This window comes from Saimiri boliviensis, chromosome 1 (assembly GCF_048565385.1).
Source record: "Saimiri boliviensis isolate mSaiBol1 chromosome 1, mSaiBol1.pri, whole genome shotgun sequence".
Taxonomy (NCBI): Eukaryota; Metazoa; Chordata; class Mammalia; order Primates; family Cebidae; genus Saimiri; species Saimiri boliviensis.
Genome location: NC_133449.1, coordinates 175791972 through 175812341, shown reverse-complemented (window position 1 = coordinate 175812341; position 20370 = coordinate 175791972). Strand labels below are relative to the sequence as shown.

The 20370-nt window shown below is 45.0% G+C and overlaps 1 protein-coding gene across 2 annotated transcripts in view; it reads right to left on the bottom strand.

Annotated features, from left to right (window-relative positions):
• Positions 1–14337: 14337 nt before the first annotated feature.
• SAR1B (secretion associated Ras related GTPase 1B) overlaps positions 14338–20370 on the bottom strand; it is a 35179-nt gene continuing 29146 nt past the window's right edge. For both annotated transcript variants that reach the window (XM_039468783.2, XM_074381486.1), the window contains one exon: positions 14338–19995. In XM_039468783.2, coding sequence (XP_039324717.1) covers positions 19879–19995 — 117 coding nt within the window. In that variant the 3' untranslated portion in view covers positions 14338–19878. The remainder of the gene's footprint in view (positions 19996–20370) is intronic.

Genomic DNA, 20370 nt, shown 5'->3' with positions numbered 1-20370 from the left:
ACAACCACCTGCCTGGGACCATGGGAAAGTGTGGGAGGAGGCTCCAGGGTGTGTCCCTAAGTCAGTGAAGATTTTTGATTGCATTTGTTTTTCATTCATGATTTACTGAGCACCTACCCTGAGCCAGGCTCTGAAAAGAGTATGTGGCTGCTGTCCTGGCTTGGGGTGGCTCATACAGGCAGTGAGGGAATTGGGAGTTTTCATGAAGGCCTGGGCTGATCTAGGTGTGGGTTTTTCTGAGGAAGTGACACCATTCATTCATTAATGCATTCATTCAACAAGTAGTCTTGACCGGACACCTCACTACCAGTGTGCTGGCTTGTATACTGTGCATGTCACCAGGCCCCTGTTCCCCTAGGACCTCCAGGCAATGGAGACCTAATGAAAAAACAGGCCAGGCGTGGTGACTCATGCCTGTAATCCCAGCACTTTGGGAGGCCAAGGCAGGTAGATCATTTGAGGTCAGGAGTTTGAGACCATCCTAGCAAACCTGGTGAAACCCCATCTACACTAAAAATACAGAAAATTAACCGGGTATGGGGATGCATACCTGTAATTCCAGGTACCTGGGAGGTTGAGGCAGGAGAATCGCTTGAACCCAGGAGGCAGAGGTTGCTGAGCTGAGATCGTGCCATTGCACTACAGCCTGGGCGACAGAGCAACACACTGTCTTTAAAAACAAAAACAAAAACAGGCCAGGCACAGTGCCTCATACCTGTAATCCTAGCAGTTTGGGAGGCCGAGACAGGTGGATCACCTGAGGTCAGGAGTTGGAGACCAGCCTGACTAACATGGTGAAACTTCATTTGTACCAAAAATACAAAAAATTAGCTGGATGTGTGGCGTGTGTCTGTAATCCCAGCTACTTGGGAGGCTGAGGCAGGAGAATTGCTTGAAGTTGGGAGGCAGAAGTTGCAGTGAGCCGAGATCACTCCACTGTACTCCAGCTTGGGCAGCAGAGCAATACTCCATCTCAAAAAACAAAAACAAATAAGTAAGTAAATAAAATGACACCTGTGAACCTAACCCAGTGGATAAATGTAGGGCAGGAGGGCTCGGGGTACATGTTGGTCTGAGGTAACACTGTTTTTTTAGAAATATAGTGCAAGTCAGGCCGGGCGCGGTGGCTCAAGCCTGTAATCCCAGCACTTTGGGAGGCCGAGGCAGGTGGATCACGAGGTCAAGAGATCAAGATCATCCTGGTCAACATGGTGAAACCCCGTCTCTAACAAAAATACAAGAAAAAAATTAGCTGGGCATGGTGGCGCGTGCCTGTAATTCCAGCTACTCAGGAGGCTGAGGCAGGAGAATTGCCTGCCTGAACCCAGGAGGCGGAGGTTGCAGTAAGCCAAGACCGCGCCATTGCTCTCCAGCCTGGGTAACAAGAGCGAAACTCCGTCTCAAAAAAAAAAAAGGAAATATAGTGCAAGTCACATTTGTAATTCTAGCAGTCATTTTTATTTTTTTATTTTTATTTATTTATTTATTTTTTGAGACGGCGTTTCGCTCTTGTTACCCAGGCTGGAGTGCAATGGCGCCATCTCGGCTCACCGCAACCTCCGCCTCCTGGGTTCAGGCAATTCTCCTGTCTCAGCCTCCTGAGTAGCTGGGATTACAGGCACACGCCACCATGCCCAGCTAATTTTTTGTGTTTTTAGTAGATACGGGATTTCACCTTGTTGACCAGGATGGTCTCGATCTCTTGACCTTGTGATCCACCCGCCTTGGCCTCCCAACGTGCTGGGATTACAGGTTTGAGCCACCGCGCCCAGCCTTAGCAGCCACATTTTTAAAAGGTGCAAAACAGGGCAAGGTATGGTGACTAACACCTGTAATCCCAACACTTTGAGGCCGAGGCAGGAGGATTGATTGAGCCCAGGAGTTCGAGACCAGCCTGGGCAACATGGCAATACCCCATCTCTACAAAAAAAATTTTTTTATTAGCTGGACATGATGGCACACATGGTGTGTGCCATCATGTGTGCCACCATGCTTTTAGTACATACTTTTAGTCCTATGTACTCAAGTGGCTGAGGTGGGAGGATTGCTTGAGTTTGGGAGGTCTAGCCTAAGCAATAGAGTGAGATCCTGTTTCAAAAACAAACAAAAACAGATAAAGTGAATTTTAATAATATATTTTATTTAACCCATTAAATCCAAATGTCTTTAAACATGTAATCGATGTAAAATAATTATTCATGAAAGATTTTGCATTCTTTTCACAATCCAGCGTGTATTTTACACTTACGGCACATCTCAACTTAGACTAGCCACATTTCAAGTGCTCAAAGCCACAGGTGGCTAATGGCTACACTACTGGGCAGCAGAGCCCTCGAGACCCTGAGCCTTCCCTTGAGTTGCCCAGGCTCCCATGGAGTGAGAGACAGACAGCTATGAGGAACCCCTGACCCCCTTCCCCAGGGGAAGGCTCCCCAGGGGAGGCCGAGGAGCAGACCAGGCCCAGTATTCCCAGCCCTGGTCCTGCTGGGACCCTCTCTGCACCAGCCTACATGGCTGCCTGAGGGCAGCAGTCTCACATATGATTGGCACTCCTAGGCTTCTCCCTGGGGTTGGCTGTCCCTGTCCCCTGAGAGTCCCTGGATGGAGCTGACCTAGTCGAAGCTCCGTCATGCTGGGCCAGTCCTCTTCCAGCCAGGACTCACAGCTGATGGCAGGGATATGATGGGAGGCTGGCGGGTGGTCTTGGGGACCACTTTTCATTCGTGCAGACATTGAGATACTGATTCTGCACTCACTGAGTGTCTGCTGCAGGGCCCTGAAGACACCGTGAAGACACCCTGAAGACAACACGCCCCTTCCAGAGGCCAGACCAGAATGGAGACAGACTTCAATTAGATAATCGCAAATCAGTGTGCAATGACACACTGAGACTGTGCTGCTAGTGGAAGAGTATTCATCTGTGGGGTGAGGAAGGTCTCCTTTGCTCTCTGATTTCCTTAGTTGCGCCAAACTCCTGCAACGTGGGGTCTGGGGCGCCCCCTGCTGCCCGCTAGGCCCTAGCCCCAGCACCTCCCACAGGGCCAGTGCCAACCCCGCACTTCCAGGTTGCAGAACTCCAGCCTCCCCTTCTTCTGCTCCTGCTGAGGCTCCTGCACACCAGCACCGCTCCATGTACCCTTGCCAGCCAGGGCAGAGAAAACTCTTCTCTATCAGGCTTCAGTGACACGGAGGTTGTCAAGCGATGAGACGCCTCTTGGGAGAATAAAGCATTGGCTGAGGTCCGCTCGGTGCCCAGTCCCGGGTTGGGTAGAGGTCCCAGGAGACCCAGGCCCTGCCAAAGAAAGGAAGGACGTTCACAGCAGAGTGGAGAGAGAGAGAGAGCACATGGTCCTTCCTTCCAGAGCTGGTCTCAGTCCTCATTGCAGCCTCTGCCGGTGCTCAGAGTGGCCAGAGGCGGCAGCGAAGGCGCCTTTTCTTGGAGATGAAGGCTTCAGAAGTCACAGAGGACCCTCTGGCCCGTGCTGGAAATGCAGGTTGCTCAAAGTGGACCTGCAATTTACCCTGTCCCCACCCCCTAAAAAATTTAAAATAATGAATAAAAAAGAAGAGGGCCAGCCACGGTGGCTCATGCTTGTAATCCCAGCACTCTGGGAGGCCAAGGCGGGTGGATCACCTGAGGTCAGGAGTTCCAGACCAGCCTGGCCAACATGGCAAAACCCCATCCCTACCAAAAATACAAAAAATATGCCTGGTATGGTGGCGGCCACCTGTAATCCCAGCTACTCGGGAGCCTGAGGCAGGAAAATCGCTTGAACCTCAGAGGCAGAGGTTGCAGTGAGCCAAGATTGCACCATTGCTCTCCAGCCTGGGCAACAATAGTGAAACTCCATCTCTAAAAAAGAAAAAGGGGCCGGGCATGGTGGGTCACGCTTGTAATCCCAGCACTTTGGGAGTTGGAGGTGGGCAGATCATGAAGTCAAGAGTTCGAGACCAGCCTAGCCAACATGGTAAAACCCCATCTCTACTAAGAATATAAAAACCAGTCAGGTGTGGTGGTACATGCCTATAATCCCAGCTACTTGGGAGACTGAGGCAGGAGAATCTCTTGAACCCGGGAGGCGCAGGTTGCAGTGAACAGAGATGGCACCACTGCACTTCAGCCTGCCAGGAGCGGTGCCTGATATCTGTAATCCAGTGCTTTGGGAAACTGAAGCTGGAAGATTACTTGAGCCCATGAGTTCAAGACCAGCCTGAGCAATATAGTAAGACCTCGTCTCTACTAAAAAAAAAAAAAAAAAAAAAAAAAAAAATGAGAGAGAGAGAGAGAAAGAGATAGGGTCTCACTCTTTGAGACAGGTCTCACTCCGCCACCCAGGCTAGAGTGCAGTGGTGCAATCACAGCTCACTGTAGCCTTGAACTCCTGGGCTCAAGTGATCCTCCCACCTCAGCCCTCAGCCTCCCTCATGCTGGGATTACAGGCATGAGCCACCACACCTACCTGAATAAAAATTTTAAAGAGAAATAATAAAATATGGACTTCAGGGCAGCCTTTTGGGGTTCAGGTGGACTCCCTGCCAAGAGTCAAAGGGAGGGAAAAAAGGATGGGGATTCAGTCGAGCAGGTGGTTTTAGGGCAACCTCAGCGTAGCAGAGGGTTGCATGGCCCCCAGTACTCCAAGCCAGGCCTGAGCTCAGAAGCATCCACATCAGCCCATTCTGAGGAAATGTGGGTAGGGATACCCTGCTTGCTGGCTGGAGAGACTTTCAGTGGGTAGGAAGGAGGCTGTCGATTTAGCAAATAAAAATAATGTACGACATGTGGTTACATTCAAATTTCAGAGAGTAGTTCCTCAGTACTTTTTCCAAATGTTGCATCCTGTATTTTCCCTGGCATTCCTAGTGGGAAGCCTCAGGTCCCTCATTCCACTGTGTCCCAGGCAGGGGGCTGAGGCTGGTGCGTGATTTTCCATGCTTTACACACTGTGACAAATCCTAAACTATCCTGACAACCCCAACATAGTCATACATACAGTGTGAGAGCAATGGAAAAGGGGCTGCCGCCAGTGACCCAGGACACAACTGGGCCTGTTTTATCTCAGCCACAGCCTCCCTTGTATCTGATATCCCAGTCCAAGGTTGAACAGAAGCTGCACAGTGTCCTTGAGGGGCCTCTGCTCCCCAGAGCTCACAAGCGCATTCATTTGCTGTCTCAGCTCAACATTTAAAGAGTTCAGATGGGTGGCAGCACTGTTCACGAGAGCCAAGAGGTGGGAGCAACCTAAATGTCCATTGACAGATGAATGGATAAAGAAAATGTGTGCACATACAATAGAATGTTATTCAACCTTAAAAGAGAAGGAAATCCTGTCCTGTGCTACAGCATGGGTGCACCTACAGGACATTATGCTAAGTGAAATAAGCCAGTCACAAAAAGACAAATGCTGTATGATTCCACTTATGTGAAGTACTTAGAGCAGTCAAAATCACAGAGCAGAAAGTAGAAAGGTGGTTGCTGGGGGCTGAGGGGGAGGAGGAAGAGAGTTGATTAACAGGCACAGAGGCAGGATGGGAGGGTGGTTCCCTGACTCTGCTGCCCATTAATGGCATGTGGTTGGCAATATTGTACTTGACACTTGAAAATTGTTGGGAGGGTGAATTTTATTTTTATTTTTTTATTTTTGAGACAGGGTCTCACTCCATCACCCAGGCTGGAGTACAGTGGCACAATCTGGGTTTACTGCAAACTCTGTCCACCTCTCCCACCCACAACCAGGCTCAAGCGCTCCTCCCACCTCAGCCTCCAGAATAGCTAGGACCACAGGCACACACTACCATGCCCAGCAATTTTTTTTTTTTTTTTTTTTTTTTTTTTTTGAGACGGAGTTTCGCTCTTGTTACCCAGGCTGGAGTGCAATGGCGCGATCTCGGCTCACCGCAACCTCTGCCTCCTGGGTTCAGGCAATTCTCCTGCCTCAGCCTCCTGAGTAGCTGGGATTACAGGCACGCGCCACCATGCCCAGCTAATTTTTTGTATTTTTATTAGAGACGGGGTTTCACCATGTTGACCAGGATGATCTCGATCTCTCGACCTCGTGATCCACCCGCCTCGGCCTCCCAAAGTGCTGGGATTACAGGCTTGAGCCACCGCGCCCGGCCTAATGCCCAGCAATTTTTGTTGTTCTTGTTGTTATTTTGTTTAGTAGAGACAGGGTCTTGCCCTGTTCCTAGGCTGGTCTCAAACTCCTGAGCTTGAGCAGTCCACCCACCTTGGCCTCCCAAAGTGCTGGATTACAGGTGCCTGGCCTGGGAGAGTGAATTTTTTGTTTATTTTTTGCTGCAGTTTAAGAAAAAAATAACACTAAATAGAAAAAGAAAAAAACCCTGCTACATGAAATACCACACAACTACTTTGTTGCAACAACAAACATAATGTAAAGTAAAAGAAACCATTTTATTTTACTTTGGGTTTTTTTTTTTTTTTTTTTTTTTTGAGACGGAGTTTCGCTCTCGTTACCCAGGCTGGAGTGCAATGGCGCGATCTCGGCTCACCGCAACCTCCGCCTCCTGGGCTCAGGCAATTTTCCTGCCTCAGCCTCCTAAGTAGCTGGGATTACAGGCACACGCCACCATGCCCAGCTAACTTTTTGTATTTTTAGTAGAGATGGGGTTTCACCTTGTTGACCAGGATGGTCTCGATCTCTCGACCTCGTGATCCACCCGCCTCGGCCTCCCAAAGTGCTGGGATTACAGGCTTGAGCCACCGCGCCCGGCTTTTTTTTTTTTTTTTTTTTTTTTTTTAATTTTTTTTTTGAGACGGAGTTTCGCTCTTGTTACCCAGGCTGGAGTGCAATGGCGCAATCTTGGCTCACCGCAACCTCCGCCTCCTGGGTTCAGGCAATTCTCCTGCCTCAGCCTCCTGAGTAGCTGGGATTACAGGCACGCGCCACCCTGTCCAGCTAATTTTTTGTATTTTTAGTAGAGACGGGGTTTCACCATGTTGACCAGGATGGTCTCGATCTGTTGACCTCGTGATCCACCCGCCTCAGCCTCCCAAAGTTCTGGGATTACAGGCGTGAGCCACCGCGCCCTGTCTTTTTTTTTTTTTTTTTTTAAAGATAGTTTCAGTCTGTCACTCAGGCTAGAGTGCAGTGGCATGATCTTGGGTCACTGTATTCTCTACCTCCTGGGTTCAAGCAATTCTCATGCCTCAGCCCCCACAAGTAGTTGGCATTATGGCGCTCACAACCAGCTAATTTTTGTATTTTTAGTAGAGATAGCATTTCGCCGTGTTAGCCAGGCTGATCTCAAACTCCTGGCCTCAAGTGGTTCACCTGCCTTACCCTCCCAAAGTGCTGGGATTACAGGTGTGAGCCACTGTATCCAGCCACCAAAAGAAACCATTTTAAAACAGATTTTTTTTTTTAAAGAGTTCATGTTGGACCTCTGCATTTCTTAGCGCACCATGCGTGACTCCTCTACATCCCCCAACTCAAACTCAAACTCAAGACTCTTTTGGGCCGGGCGCGGTGGCTCAAGCCTGTAATCCCAGCACTTTGGGAGGCCGAGGCGGGTGGATCATGAGGTCAAGAGATCGAGACCATCCTGGTCAACATGGTGAAACCCCGTCTCTACTAAAAATACAAAAAAGTAGCTGGGCATGGTGGCGCGTGCCTGTAATCCCAGCTACTCAGGAGGCTGAGGCAGGAGAATTGCCTGAACCCAGGAGGCGGAGGTTGCGGTGAGCCGAGATCGTGCCATTGCACTCCAGCCTGGGCAACAAGGGCGAAACTCCGTCTAAAAAAAAAAAAAAAAAAAAAAAAAAAAAAAAAAAAAAAAAAAAAAGACTCTTTTGAAATTATAATCAACTCCCTTCCCTAAGAGGCTTTTTGTATATACTGCTCTAGGAAATTATGGCTGACCCAGGAGTAAGAAGTCTCTCTACCACTGACTTGATGGACCTGTTTCTGCATCTGTACAATGGGAGAAGAGTTTGGGGGATATCTGTGACCTCTGAAGTCTATCTCCTGTGGGGAGGGGCTATGGTCAGAGGGCAAGGGAAAGCTTTCCAGTGTTACTGGATGTAAGGTCTTGACTTTGAGTTGTCCAGGTTCCTGGCGCATTGAACAAATAATTGAATAATTGAACAAAACACACAAACAAAGCAACAAAAGAAGCAATGAAATCGATTTATTGAAGCGGAAGTACACTCTGCAGAGTAGGTGCAGGCTAGAGCAAGCGGCTCCAGAGCCCCATTGCAATGTTCTTTAGGGTTTTTATTAAGCTAAAAGAATTTGGTGGCTGGTGGATTATAGTTCACGCCTATGATCCCAGCACTTTGGGAGGCCCAGGATTGTGGATCACTTGAGGCCAGGAGTTTGAGATCAGTCTAGCCAACATGGTGAAACCCTGTCTCTACTAAAAAAAAAAAAAAAAAAAAAAAAAAAAAAATTAACCGTGCATGGTGCTGCACCTGTGATCCCAGCTACTCTGGAGGCTGAGATGGAAGGATTGATTGAACCCAGGAGGCAGAGTTTGCAGTGAGTGGAGATCGAGCCACTGCAGTCCAGCCTGGGTGACAGAGCAAGATTCCGTCTCAAAAATGAAAAAAGAATTTGGTGACACCCCTAGGTGCCCTTTAGAGGCCTCCAGTTGATTATACCTTATGAAGGTTGTTCAGCAGTTAATCAGAGGCTGAAGTGGATAGGCCTGTGGTCAATCAGCGGCTGAAGTGAAAATTTCTGTCTCATTATCACAGGAGTGAGGGTGTGGGCTGTATGCTGCCTAATCTTGCCTGGAACTGGCTGCACTTGCTGTTCCTTTGCTTCTGCCTTAATCGGTTATCCTAAATCCCTATTCTCGTTTCTCACCACGGCCCTTTAACTTCAGGCCAGCTGGGTGAGGTGAAGCTGGGTGGAGCCTCCAGATTAGGCTTGGGCAGAGGAGAGATGGAAGCAGCTTTATCACTCAGCTTAGCACCTTCACACAATCAGAACAACATTGTGGCTGCTGATTCATCTGTCACCAGGTAAGGGTGCCATTAGGAGCACAGGATTAGTCATGGGTTGGTCATGGGGTAAGATGTCAGCTTGGGCTGGGATAGTGACAGAGCGAAGCATGGAGCAGGGCCTAGAGGTACTAGAAGAGAAGAGGAGGCCTCTGTCCTCAGGCTTGGAAGGGGGCCTAGGCCTCCCTGGTAGGGATGGAGGCCTCTGTCTTTGGGATAATGCTCAAGTGGATTGCCTCAAGTCTAGAGGTTTGTATTCCATGGGTGGTCCCTCTCATTCTTTCCTCCATTCTCGAACTCCTGACCTCGGGTGATCTGCTCACCTTGGCCTCCCAAAGTGCTGGGATTACAGGCTTAAACAACCGCACCTGACCACTTCCCTCCATTCTCTTTGAGCTTTAAGCAACATGTGGCCATTCAAGTCTGGAGAATTTGTCCATGAATGCACCACGAAGGAGGAAGCTGCTAGAAGTGGAATATTGTGGGTCTCGGGGTAATGGAAAATTATTGACTTGCATTCTGGCCCTTTCTGGGCCTTAGTTTCCTCATTTGTTACGTGAGGATGAGGGTTCCTGCTGGGCCCACCATGCATGGTGACTGAGAGACTGAAAGGGGAGATGGGTATGAAGTGGACAAAGTGAGAGCCACAGAAGGCCTTAGAGGAGGGCAGGAGACAGCGGTACAGGAAAACACTCACACACTTGCTGACTGACCAGAGGCCAGGAGGCCAGGGGGATTTGTTGACCCACTCTCACTTCCCGGAATCTGAGCCGGTAAGCCCTGTTTGTTTACAAGTTTTCATGGGCCTCCCTAAGCCCAGCTAAGACAACCGTGGTTTAGGGTCAGGGCTGGGACTGGCCAGGTGCAGCCCCTAGATGGGGCTGCTTGCAAATAGCTGATGGTCAGAGAAGCCGCTCCAGTGACGTATCTGACAGTCAGCTGCCTGGGCCAAAAACACACCCAGCTCCCCAGCCCTGTGGGTTACTCAGGCCCGTTGTCAGCTCTGTGGTTATTCTGCACACCTGAAACCTCATCACCTGAGAGGCTGGAGGTAGTTGAATAGGTCATCGCTCCTGCACCCTCACCTCACCCCTTTTTGCAAAAAAGGAGCATTCCATTGCTAGGGATTGAATGTTGTGATCAACATGAAACTCAGAAGAACAGCCAAGGGTTTGCAGAAGTCAAGGAGGAAAAGTGACTCAGCAAAATAAACTTTCACCTGTGGGTACTCTGAGCTGCTATTTTGGGATTCTGGGAGCCTGCCTGGTTCTAGTATCTATTGCTTGGTATCAAAGCATTGCTCCCTAAATGCCAGCTGGAATATTCATGCCCATTCCTTACTGAGGTAGCATCCTAGGGGGCTGGGGAGGAAGGTCTGATGGATGGGCCTGATCTCTGCCACATCTAGGTGACAGTCACAGGTGAAGACTGGGTGTGGCGGAAACCTCATCTCTACAAAAAGATACAAAAGTTAGCCAGGCGTGGTGGCATGCATCTGTAATCCCAGCTACTTGGGATTGAGTCCAGGGATTGCAGTGAGCTGTAATCACACCGCTGTACCCCAGCCTCAGGGTGGTGGAGTGAAACCCTGTCTCAAAAAAAAAAGTCTCAAGTGAGCCATTGTCAAAGGAAGAGTATCATACCTCTGTAGAGGCATCAGGAATCAGAGGGAACTCTCAAGAAGAGGCAGATCTTAGGGACTCCTTTACGCTCCAGGAATACTTCCTTCCAGCAAGAAAGGGTATGGGATTGGCACTAACTTCCGCATCACGTTTAACTCCTGCATGGCCCTCACCTGAAAAGCATCGTGTGGATGCTAGGACCTCTGATTTGGGGAGAGTGTGAGAGCTCATTTCATCCAAGCACCATCCCATGGAGTTTCCCTTGTCTAGGAGAGACTGTTTGAATTCCGACGACAGCCTGTCATTTGAAAGGCAGCCTACAGCTGCGTTACAAAGGTCTTTCTTAAATCCAATTGTAATGTCTCTTTGACACCTGACATTTCTATTCACAGGTCCTCTTGAGTCCTGGAGTGATAGATGAAGTCCAATTCACTTTCACTGGGTAGTCTTTGCACTGTTTCATGACAGTTCAGCTACTCTGCCCACCTGATTTTTCAAGTTCAGTACTTTCCTAGGGGATTAGAACACAGGGTATTCTCCTTCCTCCACCCATTACACTTTTGCTTAATGGATGAAACCACCATACCACTCCACTGTTTAGGCAAAGACAGTCCCAGTCAGGTTTTTTGTTTGTTTGTTTGTTTTGTTTTAATTTTTATTTATTTATTTATTTTTCACTTTTTTAAATAGTAAAGAACCCACCAACAGAGGTTTTTTTGTTTTGTTTTCTGTTTCTTTGAGACAGGGTCTTGCTTTGTTGCCCAAGCTGGAGTGAAGTGGCATGATCATGGCTCACTGCAGCCTCTACCTCTCAGGCTTAAATAATCCTCCTACCTCAGCCTCCTCAGTAGCTGGGACCACAGGTGTGCACCACTACACCCAGCTTTTTAAATTTTTTTATCTTTTGGTAGAGATGAGGTCTTGCTATGTTGCCCGGGTTGGTCTTGAACTTCAAGTGCTCCCCCAACTTTAGCCTCCCAAAGGGCTGGGGTTACAGGTGTGAGCCACTGCACCTAGCCTACTTCCTTTTTTATTATTTTTTTGAGATGGAGTCTTGCTCTGTCACCCAGGCTGGAGTGCAATGGCACAGTTTCGGCTCACTGCAACCTCCGCCTCCCGGGTTCAAGCCATTCTCCTGCCTCAGCCTCCCAAGTAGCTGGGACTATAGGCATGTGCCACCATACCTGGCTAATTTTTGTATTTTTAGTAGAGATGGGGTTTCACCATGTTGGCCAAGCTGGTCTCGAACTCCTGACCTCAAGTGGTCTGCCTGCCTTGGCCTCCCAGAATGCTGGGATTACAGGCGTGAGCCACTGTACGCAGCTGCATGGGTTTTTTGTTTTTTTTTTTTTTTGTTGTTGTTGTTGTTGTTGTTGTTTTTGAGATTGATCTCACTGTTTTGTCCAGGCTGGAGTACAGTGGTGCAATCATAACTCACCCACAGCCTTGACCTCATGGACTAAGCGATCCTCCTGCCTCAGCCTCCTAAAGTGCTGGGAATACAGGAATGAGCCACTGCACCTGGCAGAGGTCAGAGTGTCAGAGAAGTGTCAGAGACAGGAGAGGTGGTGTCTCAGCTCCTGCCTCCTAGCTGTCTCTACAGTGAGTCCCCATCTCCACTCCCAGGCTTTTTGTGCGTAGGCAGCAGTGCCTGCTGTTTCAACAGCTTCATCTTGTGTTTAATCTTCCCCATCGTCAGTACCACACATTTTGGTACACATGCTCGACAGTCAGTTTGGCATTTTGAGGACACATGTCTGTCCAGATGGTCTCAACTTGAAATAGTCTGTCCTGATCTGATGGCCCCATGAGCAGACTATCCTGGGGGATCACTGGCTTCTACCTTGGCTTGGAAAACGTGACCATATGTCATAAAATTGTTGGTGTTGGAATCAGTGTTAGATAGGTCAGGCCTCAGGCTCTCTGGTCCTACCCTCCACTCTCACCTCCTTCTAGGACACTCCACGTGATGCCTCTTCAGGCACTGAGGTCTACCAGCTCCCAAATCACTGTGGGCCCTTTCCTGCCTCCACAGCTTTGTCTTTGCTGCTTTCTCTGCTTGGAATATCTCCTCTTGCCCCTTCTCCACTAAACCAATATGTATCCCGAGATTCAGCTCTGGTGTCCCCTTTCTATGAACCTCCTCTGTAATGTATGGAAGTCTCTCTCTGTCACCCAGGCTGGAGTGCAGTTGTGCAATCTTGGCTTGCTGCATCCTCTATTTCCTGGGTTCAAGCCATTCTTGTGTCTCAGCCTCCCAAATAGCTGGGACTACAGGTGTGCAACACCACAACTGGCTAATTTTTAATATATATTTTTTTTTTTGTAGAGAAAGGGTTTCACCATGTTGGCCAGGCTGGTCTTGAACTTCTGACCTCAAGCAATCCACCTGCCTCAGCCTCCCAGAATCCTGGGAATACAGGTGCAAGCCACCACACCCAGCCAGTTCTCTGTTTTTTTGAGTTAAAAGGAATTTAATGTGAAATTTGGTGGTTTTATAGTCTTGTTTCATGTGGATCAGTAACATCTCAGAAACTAGAGAGAAGTTAAACGTTACAAAATAACAGCACCATTCTTAGGGTTCTCTCCAAGCCCCTGGGTTTGAGTTGAAGTCACTAGACACACCTCCTGATTTACTAATCAGAAACCAACCCAGACTGATGCAGTTTGGAGAGAAGCAAGTTGACGTTCTTCCATTCAGTTTTGAGAACTGAGAGCCCAGGAGCCCCTCTTTGAGTAATGGACAGATCAGGAGAGCTCTAGCCCTATTTTGGGTCCTAGAGAGGGAAAGTAGATGGGAACTTGTTTGTGACTAGGGGCTCCATTGTATGAGAACACAATTCTTACAGCTCCTGAAGAAAATAATGTAATGATGCTTTCTTTCCTGACTGCCTGGCAGCAGATGGCAAGGGCATGAAGCTATTTTGAGAACACTCTTGAGTTTTTTTCCACCCCAGCTTCTATTTAGGGCCAGGCTCAGAATCTTCAGTCCCTTGAGTCCTCTGGCAGTCGGGTGGCAGTGGAACCCCTCTTGAATTTACTCAATCTGCCTTTGTCCTTGGAAAGGTGGTACCTTGACCCTTCTGAAGACCTGGGACTGGGTGGCCATTTTGCCCACTCTTTATGCCAGTGCTGGGCTGGGCAAAATAAGGGGCAAGGTCTCTATACTCACCAAATTGTCTCTTTTCTTTCTCTCACACACAAAACCTTACATAAGGGAAACGACTGGGTATCACCAGGGACTTAACCAATGAGCACGCCTGTAATCCTAGCACTTTGGGAGGCCGAGGTGGGTGGATCACCTGAGGTCAGGAGTTCAAGACCAGCCTGGCCATCATGGAGAAACCCTATCTTAAAAAAAAAAAAAAAAGAGTCAGATTCCTGCCTCCCACTTTCACCCCCAGAGCTACTGAATCACAATAGGAATTTTTAGAGACAGACACAGAGAGAGAGAATGTTGCATTTTAAAGCTCTCCAGGAGATTCTGTGCATACTAGAGAAATGTGATAAAATGGTTGTCTTATTTTTAACATTTCAACTAAGTAGACATTATATACTACTTCAGTTTGTCCATAAATTGTTTTCAGTTTTACCAAGCAAATTAAGCCTTGTTACTTGAGCAAAGGTTCCTCAGGATCCTTGCACAAAGAGAAAGTTCTACAATCATTGTAATTTTCAAAGTCCAAGACATTTCTAATGAACAAAATGAAAATTACAGTTGGATAATAAAAATGGAACTTGACACTAGAGTTCTTCAAGACCAGATTAGCATTTTATTTTTCCCTTCCTGACACTCAAATTCATAGGTGAAAACATAATAGAACATAATCAAAATAACATATAAACACAATTCAAAAATGTTTAACCATTTATTATAGCTCTTTGTTGTAAAACACACAAAGATAAACAGAAACATCTTCATATAACTTATGCTTAATAATCTGTATACACTGTAAAACAACTGAAAATTCACACTAAGATCCTAGTGCAAGCAGTGGTGTACAAAAGTGCAAACAAGGTTAGTGATTAACAACTTACCCTCAATTTACCACTTCAACATACTTCACATTCAGCCAAATACTGAAGGCCTCACCATGGAAAAATATTTTATCACTTTTAAAGTAACCTGACTACATTCACCCTGAGTGCTCTTGCCTCAGCATGGCAACTGATTATGAGTTCAGGTTGGGAGCAACACCAGGGAATACAGAAACCCATGTTAAATTGGCCATTCTGACATGAATCTGTACTCAAAAATGAAAACAATCCCAAAGAAAACCTGTATGTCAAAAACAGAACTGTTCCTGCCTTTCACCCCCAAATATTTTAAACTAAATCCAAGCCACTATTTAAAATGCATGCTGGCCAGGCGCAGTGGTTCACGCCTGTAACACTAGCACTCACTCTGGGGTGCCAAGGCAGGCAGATCATGTGAGGTCAGAAGTTCGACAAGCCTGGACAACATAGTGAAACCCTGTCTCTACTAAAAACACAAAAATTAGCCAGCTGTGGTGGTGGGCGCCTGTAATCCCAGCTACTTGGGATGCTGAGGCAGGAGCATCACTTGAACCTGGGAGGTGGAGGTGATAGTGAGTGGAGATCACACCACTGTACTCCAGCCTGGGTGACAGAGCAAGACTCCATCTCAAAAAAAAAAAAAAAAAAAAAAAAAAGTATACTGAAGAAGAATCCATCTACTTCAGTGCTGCAGCTTTTCCAAAAATACTTCTGTGCAAACTCAGTTTTCTATTTCTGCCCTAAAATCTATTTGGGGCAGGGGACACACCAGAAACAAAGTTGGCTTTGGATAACTTCACTTACTTTCCTTTGATTACTTTGGATTCTGTTTAATATAGTATGATGAAAGCCCTGAACAACAATTAGTGGCATTAAATATATTAGCTACTTAATGCTCTACATTATAAGGACACAAATTAATTGGTTCACAACTGCATCTTTAATAGACTCTGTAGCTTCCCTTGACACTGGAGGATCTTTAAAATCCAGGTGTTAGGAGGGGATTTCTGAGGGGGAATGGTTACAGGGTTCAGAAGTAGAAACATGGTTTTAACAAAATCCCAGTCACTTTACACAGAGGCAGAGTCAGATATTCAAAGAGGTGGTTCTTCTTTTATTTGGTTAAAAAGCACTAACTTAAATTTCAAAAGAAGGATAATAATGGAAATGACCAGAAGCATAAACATGTAGTTTTAGGCCAGCACAGTGGCTCATGAATATAATCCCAGCATTCTGGGAGGTTGAGGTGGGCAGATCATTTGAGGTCAGGCATTCAAGACCAGCCTGGTCAAATGGTGAAACCCAATCTCTACTAAAATTTAAAAATTAGGTGGATATGGTGGGGTGCACCTGTAATTCCAGCTACTCAGGGTGGTGAGGCATAAGAATTGCTTGAACCTGAGAGTTAGAGGTTGCAGTGAGCTAAGAATCATGCCACTGCACTCCAGCCTGGGCAACAGAGCAAGATTTCATCTCAAAAAAAAAAAAAAAAAAAAAAGAAAGAAAAGAAAAAAACAAACAAACATGCCATTTTGATAATTTAGTTCTTAATTGAAGTATACTGTTTTTCTGAACTCTTATATTTATAGCAGAGCCTCTGGCTTTTAATATAGACTACATTTTATTACCTATTAGTTTTGCATTAAGGAATTTGTTTGCTAATTTGTATTTTTTCATTGTTTCTTGAAGATTTTTTGATGCTTCACCAACTTTTTACATGTTTAAAATGATTTAAATAATATGCTCCAAATTAAATAAACAGAAGGAATTTTGAGAGATTTCCCTTTATGTAGCTATTCTCAGTACACTCTGGTCAAACTTTACTTGGCAATAAATCCTTGCAAACTTCAGTCATATAAATGACTAACAAGACCAAAATACCACATGAGTCACATACCAAATACAGTTTCAGAAAATGTAAACCTTTTTCCTGAAACTCTCCAATCATGTTAACTAGAACTATACTGTTTCTAATGATGGAACCTGTGAAAATGCTTGGTTTTGAATGTAGCTAATAAAATCATTTTCTAGAAGGCAAGAAACACTATTATCACAGTTATCCCTTATTTTATCTGCTTTTATGCTATAAACCACACAAAAAAAAAAAATTGTATATGGATGCAGGCGCACCAAATTAAAATTTAGGTCTACACAGGCAGTATCTGCATTCACATATCTTTGGCACTCATACAAAGATAATGGTTTAACCAAGCCAATAGTGAATATTTTTTTTCACATACTTTAGGAAATGTCTATTCCCAATTTTTAAAAATGCTATAATGTCCATTCCAAAAATTCACTGAGATAAACTGAAGTCTACCAATTTAACCACCTATGATCCAAAACTGTAATTAACAGCTGTCAGTGAAACAGGTGTGGGGTAAGAATCTCTTTAAATGTGTAAAAGTGGGTTGAGACCTTATATTTTTACATTTCGGACTTCAGATTTTAAAAAATCTTTTGGACAGTGCCTGAATCCAGTCTGAACTTGTATACCACAGTGTTAACAACTACCCCCTAACATTTTATAGTGTGGGACAAAAAATTAGCCTATGTCCCTAGTACTAGTATGTACCTGGAAAATACTCCCCAGTCGCACATATCCACATAGGCACACACAGAGTTGTCTTCCTTCTGTGCTTCTACTGTTTCTTGCCATCTTCTTAATTTGGCTCTCTTGAAAAAGAGCAGTACCCAGTGCATATACTACAGAGAGGTTCTCAGAGCTAGACGGTAAGCCCTCTGGCTCAGGAACTCTGCCTCTTGGAGCTGGAAGGAAAGTTAGTTGCTGCTAAACATTGCTTCCTTTGTAGAGACTCAAGCCATAAAAATCTTACATCTTTGGGAAAATATCCACAGTTTAGCTGCAGTCCACAAAATGACTGTTTGTTTCTTTGATCTTAGTGTTACAATTAGAATGAGGGTTCTGGAGTGAGAGAGATATTATACCAGGAAGCATTTTTCCTGGCTAGGGAAACCAGGACATTGTTTCCTTCATACCAATTTACATCACAAATAATTAAATACTTCAGTATCACAATGGATACTCTAGAAAACACTTGAAGAAAGGCATATCCCCGAAGGTACTGAAGACAGGTAACTCCAACAAGAGGCAGTTACTTTTCATAAGGCTTAGTTCTATTTAGTCAGCACTGAAGGAGTAAGCACTTGAAACCTATCTGGAAGAAGAAATCGATGGGCTGCAATGTCATGTTCTACTTTTCCCTTAGTGTTACTGATGTTTCTAGGAAGGGAGGGAGCTCTTTCATTTTCATTTAGAAAGAAGATGAAAGTGAATCAGAAAAGTCAGAGTACTGAAACCAAATGTCATCTTAAGAAGAGACCCTGTCAGCTTAGCTAAATAGTAATTCCTTCCAGTCATATTCCTCAATCCTTATCTGCTTCATAGGTTATATTATCGATGACAAAAAGGACTGTAACTCTAACATGGACAATGGCTACAGAAAACACTAATTTTTGATATGAAAATTATTCATGATGGAATTGGTTAGATATAAAAGTTGGCTTACAATCAGAAGAGAAATCTTAAACTTGAGAGTCTTTAAGAATACATTTTTGGCACTTACCTTTCATCTTATCTTACTAATGATGGAATCTCAAACATAAAAAAATTCAATTTCTTAGGAAATTATAAAGCTTCTGAAGAACTAAATTTTTCTTAGTAAGCCTGGCAATGAGGTTTGCAGGCCCTATCACATGGCAAGCATAATATCTAAAAACAAAAGTCAGGCCAGGCATGGTAGCTCATGCTTGTAATCCCAGCACTTTGGGAGGCCACAGCGGGCAGATCACTTGAGGTCAGGTGTTTGACACCGCCTGGCCAACATTGTGAAACACTGTCTCTCAAACAAAACAAAACAAAACAAACAAACAAAAAGTCTTTGTTCTATAAAGTAAGAACTACCTGAGAGCAAATAAGAAAAAAGAAAATTAGAAACCAGCACTTGTTTTCTTCTGCCAGAAAATATATGCCAAAGAATACAAAAGGGCTATAGGATAGAAATAAAATCTCCACACATCTCAGACTGATGCAGAACAAGCTGTTTTATTCCTCAGATATGCAGGTCTCTGCAATGAAACTGCACACAAGGCCGGGCGTGGTGGCTCACACCTGTAATCCAAGCACTTTGGAGGCCAAGGTGGGCGGATCGCCTGAGGTCGGGAGTTCAAGACCAGCCTGACCAACATGGTGAAACCTCATCTTAAAAAAAAAAAAAAAGAAAAGAAACTTCAAACAAGATCCTACTTGTTGCTTGCCACAGGGAGTACCGTTAAATGTAAAGAGACTGGGGCCTGTCATTACTTTTAGTGAAGAGGCACAGATTACCCAATTGGGCACCAGTAAGACTGGAGCACTTCAGAATCAGACAACTGGGATGGAACTATATAGGGCCTACCAAACTGAGAATCAACCTTGTGTACCATAAACGTGCTTTTCTTCAGAAGGCCAATCCCACAGGGACTAGGACACAGACCCCATCAGCAATGGTAGTAGCCACATAGCTAATAGAAATACACATGATTCAGTGATATGTGGTATCAGGTGCAACTGACCACAACCGTCTCATGGTAAATATAAAAGCCTTGAGAGGCTTAAATGCTATCTAAATATTCTGAAGGAATCTCTTTTCCCAACAACCACCTCATATGTCTAATATTAAATACTAAAATGTTCAGAGTATACTAACTAGATAAGACACATTTAAATGAAACATTTGCCCAAAAAGGATGCCAAACATTAGAGTTTGTTTTATTGCATGACGTTTGCATAAGAAAAAATGTTATTGAAAACTGTAAGGCATCATGCAATCATTGAATAAGCTAATTATTAACTGTACACTTAAGATAGGTGGACATATATCTAAAATTTAAAAACTAGTTCCAAAAAAGTACATAAAAAATTTAACATGATGAGCTTTTAAATATGGTTTATATTTATAATTTCATGTTATTAAAAAGTGCTTCAAATGTACTGCTGGAAAGTTGCTCTTTATAAATGGCCCTGGGGTGATGTCAGATTATAAACTGTAAAAACCAATTACTTTTACAGAATTAGAAAGCTAACATTGTGATACTGAAACTTACTTGAATCAGTTTTCAATTCTCACTCCAATTAAGTTGATATAATATTAATAATCTAAAAAACATGTTTTATAACCAGCAAAAGTCTATTGAATTCAAGTTATGCATGTTGAGCAATCAAATCTCTAAGTAAGCCTGAACGTTGAGACCTGGAACCACGGTGGGTCTGTGTTAATCAATGTACTGTGCCATCCAGCGGAAGCCTTCTCCGTAACCTTGTCTTTTGAGCACACTACACATGAAAACTTCTAAAGGTCGGGCATTCAGTTCTTTCAGAGATACACTCCCCTAGAATAGAAGAGAGATATTTTGTTGGAATTTTATGAAATTAATAAAGCCCCACATCCCAGCAGAATTATAGGTTCTATTTTAGAACAAAGAGTGACTGTGATAAATCCGTGTCTATGTTAAAGTCATGGCTGCTTGGCATCCAGGTCCCCTAAACAACACAAAAAGCCGCCTTCTCTCATGCTACTTTAGGACAGGATGACCACTCAGTGGGAAAGAGGTGAGCTTGAGAGATACCCGAGGATGAAATAATCTGACTTAGTAAAAACCCAAACTGACTTCACTAATATTAAACACAAACACTCCCTGAGAAGGTTTGTGACCAAACAAGGCATTTCCTAAAATTAATGTGGAGCAAATTTATAAAAAAGACAG